The sequence below is a fragment of the Scardinius erythrophthalmus genome (assembly GCF_964197995.2).
Source record: "Scardinius erythrophthalmus genome assembly, chromosome: 8".
Taxonomy (NCBI): domain Eukaryota; kingdom Metazoa; phylum Chordata; class Actinopteri; order Cypriniformes; family Leuciscidae; genus Scardinius; species Scardinius erythrophthalmus.
The window spans coordinates 9,860,414-9,873,801 of record NC_138228.1 but is presented as its reverse complement, the minus strand read 5'-3'; the positions used below and the strand labels follow the sequence as shown (position 1 = coordinate 9,873,801).

General features: G+C 36.8%; 2 protein-coding genes across 5 annotated transcripts in view; both read right to left on the bottom strand.

Annotated features, from left to right (window-relative positions):
* LOC308694751 (plasmanylethanolamine desaturase 1) overlaps positions 1 to 9,258 on the bottom strand; it is a 29,575-nt gene extending 20,317 nt beyond the window's left edge. The window contains exons 1-2 of the mRNA XM_081372453.1: positions 9,106 to 9,258; positions 8,720 to 8,887 (exon numbers count right to left, since the gene is read on the bottom strand). Coding sequence (XP_081228579.1) covers positions 8,720 to 8,887; positions 9,106 to 9,115 — 178 coding nt within the window. The 5' untranslated portion in view covers positions 9,116 to 9,258. The remainder of the gene's footprint in view (positions 1 to 8,719; positions 8,888 to 9,105) is intronic.
* A 1,769-nt stretch (positions 9,259 to 11,027) lies between these two features.
* Positions 11,028 to 13,388, bottom strand: part of znf423 (zinc finger protein 423) — a 157,674-nt gene continuing 155,313 nt past the window's right edge. For all 4 annotated transcript variants that reach the window (XM_081372535.1, XM_081372533.1, XM_081372534.1 and 1 more), the window contains exon 8: positions 11,028 to 11,891. In XM_081372535.1, coding sequence (XP_081228661.1) covers positions 11,862 to 11,891 — 30 coding nt within the window. In that variant the 3' untranslated portion in view covers positions 11,028 to 11,861. The remainder of the gene's footprint in view (positions 11,892 to 13,388) is intronic.

Here is a 13,388-nt window from a genome sequence, read left to right as displayed (position 1 = left end):
TAATATTCCTGAAATATGATGTTTAGAATGTTTTTAAAATGACCCAAGATTACTCCAGTCTTAAGTGTCACATGATCCTTCAAAAATCATTCCAATATGCTGATTTGCTGCTCAAGAAACATTCTTATTATTAATGTTGAAAACAGTTGTGCTGCTTAATATATTTGTGGAAACCATGATACATTTCTAAACATTATTTGATTAATAGAAAGTTAAAAAAGCAGCATTTATTTAAAAGGGAAATCTTTTGTAACATTATAAATGTCTCTATCACTTTCGATCAATTTAATCTGTCCTTATTGGAAAAAAGTTTTTTTTTTTTAAGAAATGATCTTATTAGAGTCAGACCCCAAACTTTAGAACGATTCGGATATTATATATATACAGTACCAGTCAAAAGTTTGGAAACGTTACTATTTTTAATGTTTTTGAAAGAAGTCTCTTATGCTCATCAAGCCTGCAGTTAAAAAAAAAAAAAAAAAAAAAAAAAAAAACAGTAATATTATGAAATATTAATATTATGAAATTTAAAATAATGGTTCTCTTTTTTAATATATTTTTAAATGTAATTTATTTTTGTGATGCAAAGCTGAATTTTCATCAGCAAGTACTCCAGTCTTTGGTGTCTTATGATCCTTCAGAAATCATTCTAATATGCTGATTTGATACTCAGTTATTATCAATGATGGAAACAGTTGTGCTGTTTAATATATTTTTTTGGAATACTTTTTTCAGGATTCATTGATGAGTAAAATGTTAACAGCATTTATTCATAAAAACAGCATTATTCAAAATAAAAACATTTCTAACAATATAAATCGTTACAATCACCTTTAATCAATTTAACGCATTCTTGTTGAATTAAAGTACTAATTTCTTTAAAAAAAAAAATAGTTATTGTTCCCAAACTTTTGAACGGTATGTACGGTATTATATATGTATATATGTGTGTATATATGTATGTATATTATTTATATATATATATATATATATATATATATATATATATATATATATATATATATATATATTATATATATTATATATATATATATATATATATATATATATATATATATATATATATATATATATATATATACATATACATATATACATATACATATATATACATATATATATACATACACATACACACACATAGACACATATATACACATACATATACATATACATATATATATATGTGTGTATGTATGTGTGTATATATGTGTCTATATGTGTGTGTATGTATATATTTAAAATTAAGTATATTCAAATTTAACCAATGCATTAACAATGTATTAAAAGCACATGCTCATACTGTGCAAAGAAAGATTTCATCAGAATGACGAGGCGAACGGAAGAAGGATGGTGGGTGTGTTTGGATGTGTACAACGGTATGTGTTGCAGCGGGAATGAAGGCAAGGTTATGCTCAGTGTCAAGCAGACGTGTCTGGTGTCTCATTCTACTCTTTGTACTGTAACACACACCCCTGCCCTGCGCTACAGACCGGAGAATTTGCCTACAAGGCAGCAAGCTGAAAGATCAACTGCTTCCTTTTGGCTCAGGCCTATTTGTAACTTTTATTTTTTACATAGAAATGTTGCAACGCCTGAGTAAAACTCACTATTAACACAGACAACTTCACTGTGGCTGTCGCAAAAGGATTCAACTAACTCACTCTCCAGCCAATAGACCTTAAAGTTAGTAGTGATAGAAGCTGTAGCATTATTTGTTTGCAGGTGCCACTTGGTTTTAATCATTATTTTAAAAAAAGAATTATTAGAGCAACTTTCACTTCACTTACCTGCAGGAATTACATAAACTGGATAGATGAAACGTCAGAGATTGGATTAACAAGAGAGAGTGATATGGGAGTGAACCTAAAATCACATGGTTAGATGTGGACACAGCAGCTGTGACCTTAAGGCACTCAGTGTGAATTTCTTCAGTACATTTCCATCTCCAAGGCCACCAGATGCCCTCAGACTGATCAAGGTCAAGATGTCACCACTTAAAGTGACAAGCGAGGCAAACAGCTGGATTTCAAGAGGTCAGGCACAGTGTAGCCTTCCGCAGAAGTTCTGTGTTCATTTGCAACAAATCCCTTAAGCTAAGAAAACCCTTAGTTATAATTGTTAGCATAATTATCTCAGGGTTTTTGTAACTTAAGCATTTTTTTTGCAAGTGGTTCACATCGCAGTTTCTTCTGGCCCAGAGCTACCCACTTAGACAGGAAGAAACAACCTGACCAAAATAAAACAATCAACCACAGTTATTTTAGTCTTTTACGTGCGGTTTAGCAGTGAGATATTCTGAAATAGATCGTGTATCACAATGGCAGAGTGGTGCGGAAAAAAAAAAAATCTGTCTCTACGAACAGATATACAGAAAACACACACAACATTCTGTGATCAGACGTTCTGCCCATAAAAAAGTATTTTTTTAAAGATTAGAAGTCACCAATCTTGTAAACGTAATCTTCAAAAGCATTCACTGCATCAACCCTGTGCCTTGAAAATACAACTTTGATTCCATGCAGAAAGATGAAAAAAAAACATTTTTTGAAAAATGCATGTGCCCTTGAATTGCATAAAGTTTCACGTTAACTTCAAAGCCTGCAGGTGGACGAATCCATTTATGCATGAAAACCATCAAACATAAGGGTGCATGCACAACAGGAATGTATCGTAGTGTGGATTGTTATGGCAGAACGGATTCAGACACTAAAGAAAAGTAACGCTCCTGGTGTGCAGTGTTGACACATCGCTGGCTTATCTGCAGGATTGCTACCATAAATAAATATAGTGGCGTTAGACAGCTGATAAGCTTAAATCACATTTGCACTTGTAGGTCAGCGTGTCTGTCAATAGTGCATTTACAGCCTGTATCGCCATTCCCCTTTCCGCACGGTTCAAGCTCTTCTGTAGTCAAGACATCCGCCTGCCACAAATAAGGAGCAGACTTAACCGATTGGAGTCAAGATCGCTGACTGCATGGGAAACTAGATCTTGCAAAGTAATACTATATTGATCTCTTTTTCTCTCGAACACACAGACACACACACGGCAAGCGCATCGGTAACCAGAGCATGGAGGCTGGCAGAGGCGATGGGGGAAACAGAAAGTAGCCTGTAAATCCTGTTTACTTTGCGGCGAATCTGTAAAGTGGGATAAGAAGCACAAAGAGCAGTCAGTGGTGCATGACACGCAGACATATGGTGGGGAGAGGCGTCCAGCTGTTTCGCTGTCCTGGGGTTACAGTAATGAGCCGGAGGCTTCATTGAGCAGACTGAAGCCTCATCAATCCCTTTTCACCAGTAAGCCTCAACACTTCCAAACGCCATTCCCGCTCACCTCATATCAGACACGCGCAAGCACAAACCGCCCTCAGACAAGCCTCCGGAGCGTCTGCTTTTAGCATCCTTGACATTATATTCTGTGGCTCAACCCTCTGCTCTCCATGGCCTCTCCAGATGGACCGCAGTTCAGCATCGGCTCAAGCCGGCTGAATTCCGGCAGAAGTCCCTTGGGTGACCAAACCAATGGATTCCAAGACTATGGCAATTTTTGTGGATAAAGGATCGAATTAAAAGAAAAATACAAGGTCTTGGTGTGCTTAAAGGCTCCGGAATGGTAACCACAAGGTTGATGGTTCGATCCCTGCATGAGTCATCACCATTTTGGAACCACATGGCGCCATTCTATGGTGTGAAAGACTAGGAAAAATATTCTTATGTCCACAGTCATATGGAAATAAATAAGCTAAACAATCTAAGGTTCCAAGTCTTGGTCCAAATGCACTGGATTTAAGTTTGAATTATATCGGCCACAGTCCACATCGAATTAGAATCAATCTACCCATCTCTCTGGCCTAAGCTCCAAAATTGAAGGTTTTTTTACTTGTTTTTTTAAATCAATCAAAATTTATTTCAACAAACTTACTTTTCCAGCTCTACAAATTACAGTTACATGTATTTACGTGAATTTAAATTCATTTTAATTGTCTTACATTCATATTCAAAATGAAGTTGTACATCCTGTTTGATATAACAATTCAAATTTAATTCAGATAGGAATTTGAAATAATTCAGGGTGCTTTTCATCATCTTAAAGATTAGATCCAAATGGTGGACTTAAAAAAAAAATGTAATTAAAGTAATGCTTTTATTCAGCAAGTTTGCATTAAATGGATCAAAAAGACACTTACTGTATAATATTACAAAAATAAATTAAATGCTGTTCTTTTCAAAATATCCTGAAAAAACAAATGTTTGTATCTATGTTTCAACAAAAATATTAAGCAGCACAACTGTTTTCAATATTAGCCCTGCTTCCATCCACTTATTTTTATGTGAATTTTGGGATATTGCATTAAATTTTAAAAAAAAATTAAATGATGGATTGAAACACCAAAAAATTCTAAAAATGCACTCAAATGAGTCGGATAATTTTTTGTATCTGATAAAAAATATGATTGAAACACATTTACCGAATAAATTCTTCGATGGGCAACAAAAAAAGTCATGTGACTGCATAATGGGACGGCATAACTGGACCAGAGAATGTCTGACTGGACTAAGCAGTGGACCGATCTTGTTGCACAGCTTCTGAGATGTTGTTTTGGTCATTCTGAAATGTTTGAGCGAAAGTCTATCGTCAAAGTGGTTCAGTATCATTAGAAGAACTGTCTTACACGTCAGCGTTCTTAAGCAGCAGGCATCCACCTCTGAAAGAAAAATAACATGACAGCGTTTATTGTGTTTCTTTTGTTATTTATTATATATGAAAAAAGCCCTCCAGTGACTTCTACAGCAGAAAATTTACATTTTCTTCGTGATATTTAATGCCAGTTTTTCAGGAAGTTACTCTTCGACTCACTGGATGGAAACGGTGCTTTATTAGCAAATGTTTTATGTGGCAACTTTGGAAGGAAACATAGTAATGATAATGTTTCTTGAGCAGCACAAAATCAGCATATTAGAACTAGAACGATTTCTGAAGGATCATGTGACACTGAAGTGGCATAATGGCTGCTGAAAACTCAGCTTTGCTATCACAGAAATAAAATACATTTAAAAATATATTAAAATAGAAAACAGTTGTTTTAAATTGTAATAATATTTCACAATATTACGTTTTTTCCTGTATTTTTAATCAAATAAATGCTCTTATGAACATAAGAGACTTCTTTTAAAAACATTTTAAAACAACGCAGTACGGAATATTGCAATACTATGAAATATTGTATGTCATGGACGATAAACTTTGAAAGTGTGGTAATTACAACTGCAAACAGCATGCAAACCTCAGCACAAGCAAAACAACAATCCCAGCATACTTTCCTTGAGAATCCCACAGTTAAGCCTCTCCGACATGCACCTCACAGCTGGTGGATACTAAACTCGACTGAGCTCATCCAAAAATCCCATCCGCAATTCCACCCAACCCCCCCATTCACAGAGAGATGCATCATAACATTATCTTATTAACCTAGCAAAACTTCTCTCAAACATTCTCAACATGGCCAAGTAATTTACATGCTGGACGAGCTGGTGGTAGCATATGCTTAGCGCGCTGGGTGCATTGCCAAAGAAAATGAAGTGGTCATTATCATTCTTAATAGCATTTTGAGTTAAATCGATGTAGTTTTAATTGCAGCTGCAAACTACAAGCATCCTATGACACAATGAGCTAGAGGACAGTGGAGGGGGACGTTCCCTGCTAAATCTTGTTTAAGTTGATGGGTGGGTGAGTGGGGTGGTGGGGTTGGGGGTTAAAGGCTTTTTCCTAACACTGCTGATCTCCGGCTCATGATGTGCAGAGATGGAGCCGTTTTCCATTAAGCCAAAAGTGGAATGAAGTCAAATCTGAAACGTGCATTAATTTGTTTATTTGGTGTTCCGTGTCGGACTACCCGCAGCAGACTAAAAAAACATCAGGGAAAGCACAGCTTGTCGAAGATGTCGAGAAACTGGGAACATCAAGGAACATCCCAACGTAGAGCTGCACTATTAATCCTTAAAAGGTTGCGATCTCGATTCAAACACCCACGCGATCTCACTCTTAAATGACAAATATTCGCCTGTGTCTATTCAAACATTTGACAAGTACGATCACAGCAAACATTCAGATCTGCGTTGGCGCCGCTGCTGACCCAGAGAGAGCAGTTGTCATGTATTAAACACACAGCATTATTATTGTTCTGTGTTACAACTATTTAAAGCTACACTGTGTACTTTTTTAAGTTGATTCTTAGCAAAAAACACTGTTCTTTCAAAATTATATGTGCTCATTAATGTGTAATTACTTCTACCAACTAATCAAGTATTCTTGTAAGAGTAGAATCTGCCATTTAGAATAGATACGAGCGAGTCGCTCGAATGGCGGCAGCCATAGATATCATATAAAGGCTAGATGTCTTAAGGCGGAGTCACTTCCGGCATCACCAGCGGCCATCTTAGGACAGGGCTCTGTGAATTACGGTGAGTGAGCAGCACGCACACAAATCCTCTTATCTCGCTGAAATCTGGACGGATTTACAAACGGTTTGGTTTCTTACAAACGTTATTAACGTGGCTATAATTCTGAATGCTTAAACATTTTGAACATAATTATTCATATGTATGCAGTATAATAGCTACATCTCTGATGTTTATAACAAACCAAACCGTTTGAAAATCGGTAGAAAATTGAGCAAGTTATGGTTATTTAAAAGTACATGCACCATGTTATGAGTGAGCGAGCACCCTGACGTAAGATGGCCGCCGTGTGCGGATGTCGAGCTCCATTGGCCAGCAGCGCGGACGAGACATCTAGCCTTTATATGATATCTATGGCGGCAGCCATGTTGCGCCTCCATCTTGAAAATACATTAGCCAAAGAGGGACATACCTGGAAATTCAAGCTTCGCCTTCGCGCTTTTACTCAGTGGCATCGTGACGAATGCGAGGGGGAGATTACTCGCGACTGCCGGCAGATTTGTAATAATACGGCCACTGTAGGAGTTAAAATGCCCTCGGAAGGGGAGGGGCTAGAAAGTAATATTCAGTTGATAGTCATATACAATTTCACCGCTAGATGGGAGAAAATCCTACACAGTGTAGCTTTAAATTATCACAGAAGTACTGGAATAAAAGTTTGGATATGTCTACGGAAGCAAACAAAATAAAGCAAATCCCCTTTTGAAAGCAACATGGAGCTTCAAATATCGATAGTATATATTACATCGTAACACCAATAGGTGGCGACAACTGACTTAAAGTCATTGAATCATTCATTCAAGAGATTCGTCCAAAAAAGCTGATTAATCCAGTAATGAAACAAATGAAGTGTTAATGATCAAGTCATTGAATCATTCATTCAAACTGTTTTTTTTTTTTAAATAATACATTCTGATTTAATACAACATTTTAAATAGACTGCAGCAATGTACATTTTGTCAGAACCTCTAGTAAATTACGTTATTTTGTTTAGTTGTCTAGTTAGAATCATGATCTCAGTTTGAAACAAAACAAATCCTTATTCTCAATTTATCCAGAATTGTGCAGCTCTATCACAATATCCATAGCTTTTCCAGTAATTCTAGATTAATGCAAGCTTTATTTTTCAAATCACTGTAACACTTTACAGTAAGCTTCCATTTGTCAACATAACTAAACTATTTAACATTCTACTAAAAATTTAAAATACTACAGTATTTATTAATCTCAGCTAATGATAATTTCAACATTTACTAATACATTAATAAAATCAAAAGTTGTATCTGTAAATATTATTTAATGGATCTGAGCTAACATGAACTAATAATGAATAGTTATTTTATTAATGTTAACAAAGATTCATAAATACTGCATTGTTTTTTGCTCATTAATGCATTAACTAATGTTAACCAATGGGGCCTCATTGCAAAGTTTTACCAAAATCATTTTATAGAATTTATGGAGAACATTTCTATCCGTATATCAAGTACCGATCCTTAAATATATAAATAAATGCACTTTTGTACATTTGTGTTAAAAGTTGTCAAAATAATACATATTATAGTTGAGTGTCTACACATGACCATGGCTTTTCCATACAAGATAATAACTATTTCCCTGATCTTAAAAATACATAAAATGTAATAATAATAATAATAATAATATTTCCAGGTTATCCATTACCATGGAAACCCTATAACATGGATGCACATTTATCAAAAAAGCAACTCAAAAGGCTATGATTCATATGCTCAAAATATGTAACAAAGGTCTCCATGTCTGTATAAGTGTGTAACTTTTGTACAGTGAAACATAAAAGAAACAGTTCACCCAAAACGAATGTCATAATTTACTCAAGGCAGAAAGACACCATTCACTTTTATTTTATGAAAAAAGATGACCGACTAATTTACTTCTCTAGATTTAAATGCACGGTGTTACAAGTTTTACAAAGTAGCACTTACATGACACACACAACCAATACCTAAGTCTTATACTTATGCAGGAGGTGTTATACAAGCACCAATATTCATTTTATTATGTTGGTGCCATAATCATGCACTGCAGTCACATGTTATTGATCTAAAACTGACCAAGACTGCACGCAACTTTTGTGTGCGTGCGCGCGCTTTCCTGGCCTTAGTTTGGCCCGATGATGTTGCAGAGTGAAACAGTAGGAGGATAATTCATACAGAAACATATCTGTTTAATGACACCCAATGTGCTCGTCTTACCCGGAGAGTAAAGCTCTGCGAGCTGTCGGGCCCCGGCATGCTGCGGTCCCCAGCGAGGCAAGGTGCTGTGCGCAGCCGCCCCATGTTCATTCCCGTTCGGATCCTCCTCTGCCATAGACCGCTGGCTGATCTCCGTCTCCGACAGCAGCGCCGCAGCCATGCTCTCTTCTGGTGGCCAGTTTTCACAAAACTTGCATTAATAACGACGTTGTATCGGGCATTTAATAACTAATACACATGAGTTTGGGTTTAGCAGTGAATGACAGTGACACGCCTTCCCTGGTAAGCCGAGGTTCCTATCTTAGCGAAACACACCCGGAACTAAAATAAGCACGAACTGCCTGTCTGATACTTCGCTATAATAAACAGACATAAGTATTATTTACCTTGTTTCATCTCATGAGCTAAATGATTGATAAATATTGCTCCCCACAGGGCACCTGAGCCAGGTCTTTAAACTGTCCGATAGCCCGAATAAAGTGGATATTTGGAAAACTTTTCTTGTGCTCACTCACTGGTATGGTGTTCTTAGGGACAGTGGTAAAATGTGTGTTTGTGGTGTGACGCAAACAAAAAGAAGAAAAAAAAGTTACAATCACTGTCTGCTAATGTCGGAGGATTGGTTTGATTAACAAAACTACTAATTTTCTCAGATGTTTGTTAAAATAGTTTTATGCTTATACAGACACTTTCTCTTTGATGTTATGAAAATTCAACAACGTTTGGTATTTTATTGATGGTCCCTAACAGCTCATGCGAGTCTATCACAAGACTTCTGGACGCTGATAAAGGAAACAAGCGTCTCTTGAAGCTAAATTGTTTAAGTACACACGACTACTGTTCTACTTGTTGATAAGAAACAGATAAGGTTATCTCATGTTTATGCTAATGTGTTTGATTATGTTGTAGTGAAACACTCGTAAAGCAATAATACAAATTATAATATTACTGTATATAGTAACAAAACAAAACAAATTTTAATATATAATGTATAACAGTATGTCACAAAAATATTTATTGGATACATAGCACATACATTGCTTACATGTTATTGAGAAGACTTGCTAGCTCTGTTAAGCATCATATAATGTGGTAATGTTGGTGAATTTTCCTAATAATAAAGTGTTTTAGAGAAAATCTTTTTTTTTTTTTTCATATTGAGAGTCCTTGGGATGTGCGGGTCCGTAAAACCCTTTGAGGCTATAAAGACGGCCAAGATTGGCTAAATCATCTCCTCAAATATTTGAAATAATTCTACCACAAAATACAAAGGTACAGTTTCCTTTTGCCCCATTTGGACATTTACAGTACCATTTAAAATCCACACACTCTTAATACAGCACAGATTTAATCAACTTTTCACTGCATTACATTGAAATACTCAAGTCAAACACAAGCCCAGTTAAGGGCATCTTTCAATACTCTTGGATATTTGTGGGTGAAATCAGATGCTAGTTTCCAAGTATTTAGGAGTTACTCAGATGGTGTGCTGAACCCGGTTTCCCAAGCGGACCGTTTCAGAGACCCCCAGAGGCCTGTGGTGTATCAATGTGTTCCGATGGCTGATTTCTGGGAACAGTACCGACCTTCTGTCCGGCTCAAGTTATGAGACTCAGCGGCCGAACCAGCTGCTTAAACACATGGATGCAATTAAAGCAGAAACTGCTCTGGTAAAAGAAGAAACACCACTTTAAATAGATGTCTCTGTCCTTATTCGGCGAGTCACAAGCATTAAGTCATCTGCTGATCATCTACTGCTGGGTTTTTCCTTATTAACCGGAAACATAACACATTTGCAATCATCATATAGTTCTGCATTATGAAACTTGATTTTCCATTTGTTTTATTATCCGAGATGAGAAATCTTTTCCTTTAAAATTGGATTAATAAATCCGATGCAGTGTAGAAATGACAGACTTTCAGATCATCATATTTTCCAACTTAAGAACCCACAATATTCTGTCTGCTACTGCTTATCATTGGGACCTGGGTTTGAGTAAAACGGTGATTAGTGATGCAATGTGATCTTCTCTTCTGCAGGTGAATCATAGTAGATTTGAATTTGTATGATATTTATTATATGACCTGTAACCACATTAACATCTAGAAATCCACGAGTTTTCATCATTGTCGGTCACGTTATCTGTATGTTTTATGAGCAGCATTACTGTAGCTCACTGATATTTATTGTTAAATAGAAAGCATGACAAGAAGAATAGAGCTCACACAGAGTCGGGGGAACAGAGCCACTCTAAGGAGTTCAGCTGCTTCCAAACGCTTTATCTGCACTTCGAAAGAACACTCACTTCAGATGCACAGATTCCCTTTATTCATGATTTATTTATTTGTTTATTTTCAACTGTACTAGTTTATTGCAATCTGGTTAATTCACATTTAAAAAGCAGACATCATCCAGTTGCACTGAAATCAAAGATATTCATTTTTACAACATCCATAAGGCCCATGTACTGGAAAATCCAATCAAAACCATTATGTTTTTTCTTTTTTTCTTTATATGTTTTTTGTCTTTTTTACTGTAATTAGAAAAAAGAAAATATATAACAATAATAATAGAAAGGAAAAATATTACGACTGGCAAGCAATCACAGCACAGCACAAGTACCTATTTACCGCAAGAAATAAATGGTACAAATAAATCAACAAATAAAGAGGGCTGAGAATATATGCCTTGAAAAGAACAAAATTGGCACGTATGAAGTTTGATACATGAAGCAACAGAGGACAAGATATGTATTTCTAGAGATTAAAATCAGGCAGAGGGGGTCTTTCCCTTCCATTTTTTTTCATCTTTTGTCCCCAAAAATCAAGAAAAAGCAAAAAGAAAACGGGGAGAAAATAAAGAACACACAACCAGGAAGAAGGGACAATAAAAAATACTGCACGTAGAATACCTTTTTCTCTCCATCTCCTCTTTTTTTCTCTCCTTTTCTTTTTTAATAGCATATCCCATTAATATTCATTCCCCACCGTTCGTAATAGCTGCGCCTGGTGGCGGAATCGTTAGAGTTTTACATGTGAGTAGCAAATGACACTTTGATTGGCTGTGATGTTGAAATGTTCCTCCCCCACCGGGCCTGGGTCGGGGTTCTAGGCTGAACCGGGAGTCCTGCGGGGCCCGGTCTCACTGTGCGTGCTGGCTCAGTGTGTGGTTCTGCAGGGGAACAGAAGAGAACACATGAGGAGAGAAATAATAAGCTACGTGCCCACACCTCCACCCGTCTCCTTCGCTCTCTCCCTCTATCCATCTCTCGTTCCATTTACCCACCAGGCCTGTCCGTCCATCTCAAGGCTAGCAGCCCCACTTTGACAGAGCCATGAGCGAACACCTTCCTTTCTTCCCGTTTTCTTTCTTCTCCACACCCTCCCATTAAATATTGGGCACATGTGCACTTGCGATCCCATTCATCCGCCCACACGTTTCCGTACCGGCAGAAAAACACAACATTCATCCTCCGTTTGATTAAGAGTTCTCCGTTTCTAATGCGAAAACCCTGATTTGTTTATTGCGGAGTCTTCGATCCATGTTTATGAATCTTTTAAATCTGCACAATGCCTTCGTTCTATGGACTCCTGAGAACAGAGCGTACATTTATAATCGCATATCAAAACCCTCCGTATTGAAGTGAAGAAGTAGGAGATGAAAACGATTGTGTGTCAAATTCCAGCAATACATTGAACTCTTAAAAATAAAGCTTTTTCACAGAGATGCCATAGAACAACCATTTTGGGTTCCCCAAAGAACCTTTTAGTGAACTGTTCTTTAAAAAAAGAAAATAATTCTCGGTGTGAAGGTCATTTCAATGGACCCGTTTGACATTTCTGGGGTTCTCAGAAGCAGAAATGTAACTTTTGTGTTCCCATTGACTCAAACAGCAAAAGAAACAATCCATGATTTTTAAAAAGAGGAAAGAAATAGAGATTGATTACGTTGGTCAGAAGCGATTTTGCCATCACTCCGTTCAGCAGTGTTAGCTAGTTATATAGTTACGGTAATATACAGTATCAGAGTATATACATTATCACAAAGCATAGTGTTATAAATGTAACTTTTTTTTTTTTTTAATGAAAAAACGTTTACAATAATTGTGGAAATGCATCCTTTTTCCACTATAAAGAAGTCTCCATGGATGTTACAGAGTCTTCATATAACCATAAACGCCATTAAAAATCACACGGACATATGTGCACAAAAGACGCCATAATAGTGGAAAGGGGACAGAGGAATGACCTAAAACCGTGATCACGTAAACAGATCAATCAGCCGTTGCGTGAGGGTTAAACACAAGCAGATATGCACAGGCTAAAGGGTTATTGTGTTGCCGCGGTCTCTCGGCAGCTCTGCTTTTCCGCATGCTTTTCCCTGGACCATAAACCCAATTCCCAGAGAAGAGCCGGCAATCATCCCACTTTCCCTCTCAAAGCTCCTTTCCAAGATTAATCTCTCCAAGAGAGATAGGCTGTTTTTCTGCCCCGATATAAAAAAACGGAAAGGGGGAGACAAATCTGAAGGATTAAACATGGTTTTTCGTTGATAAATACTTATTCTTATTCTTCGGCCTCTTATCTTAGTGCACATATTTTGCAAATGATTGCTGGCGAAAGGGGATGGGCAGTTCCATCCGAGGAAGGCCAAACCACTGGGTCTTAA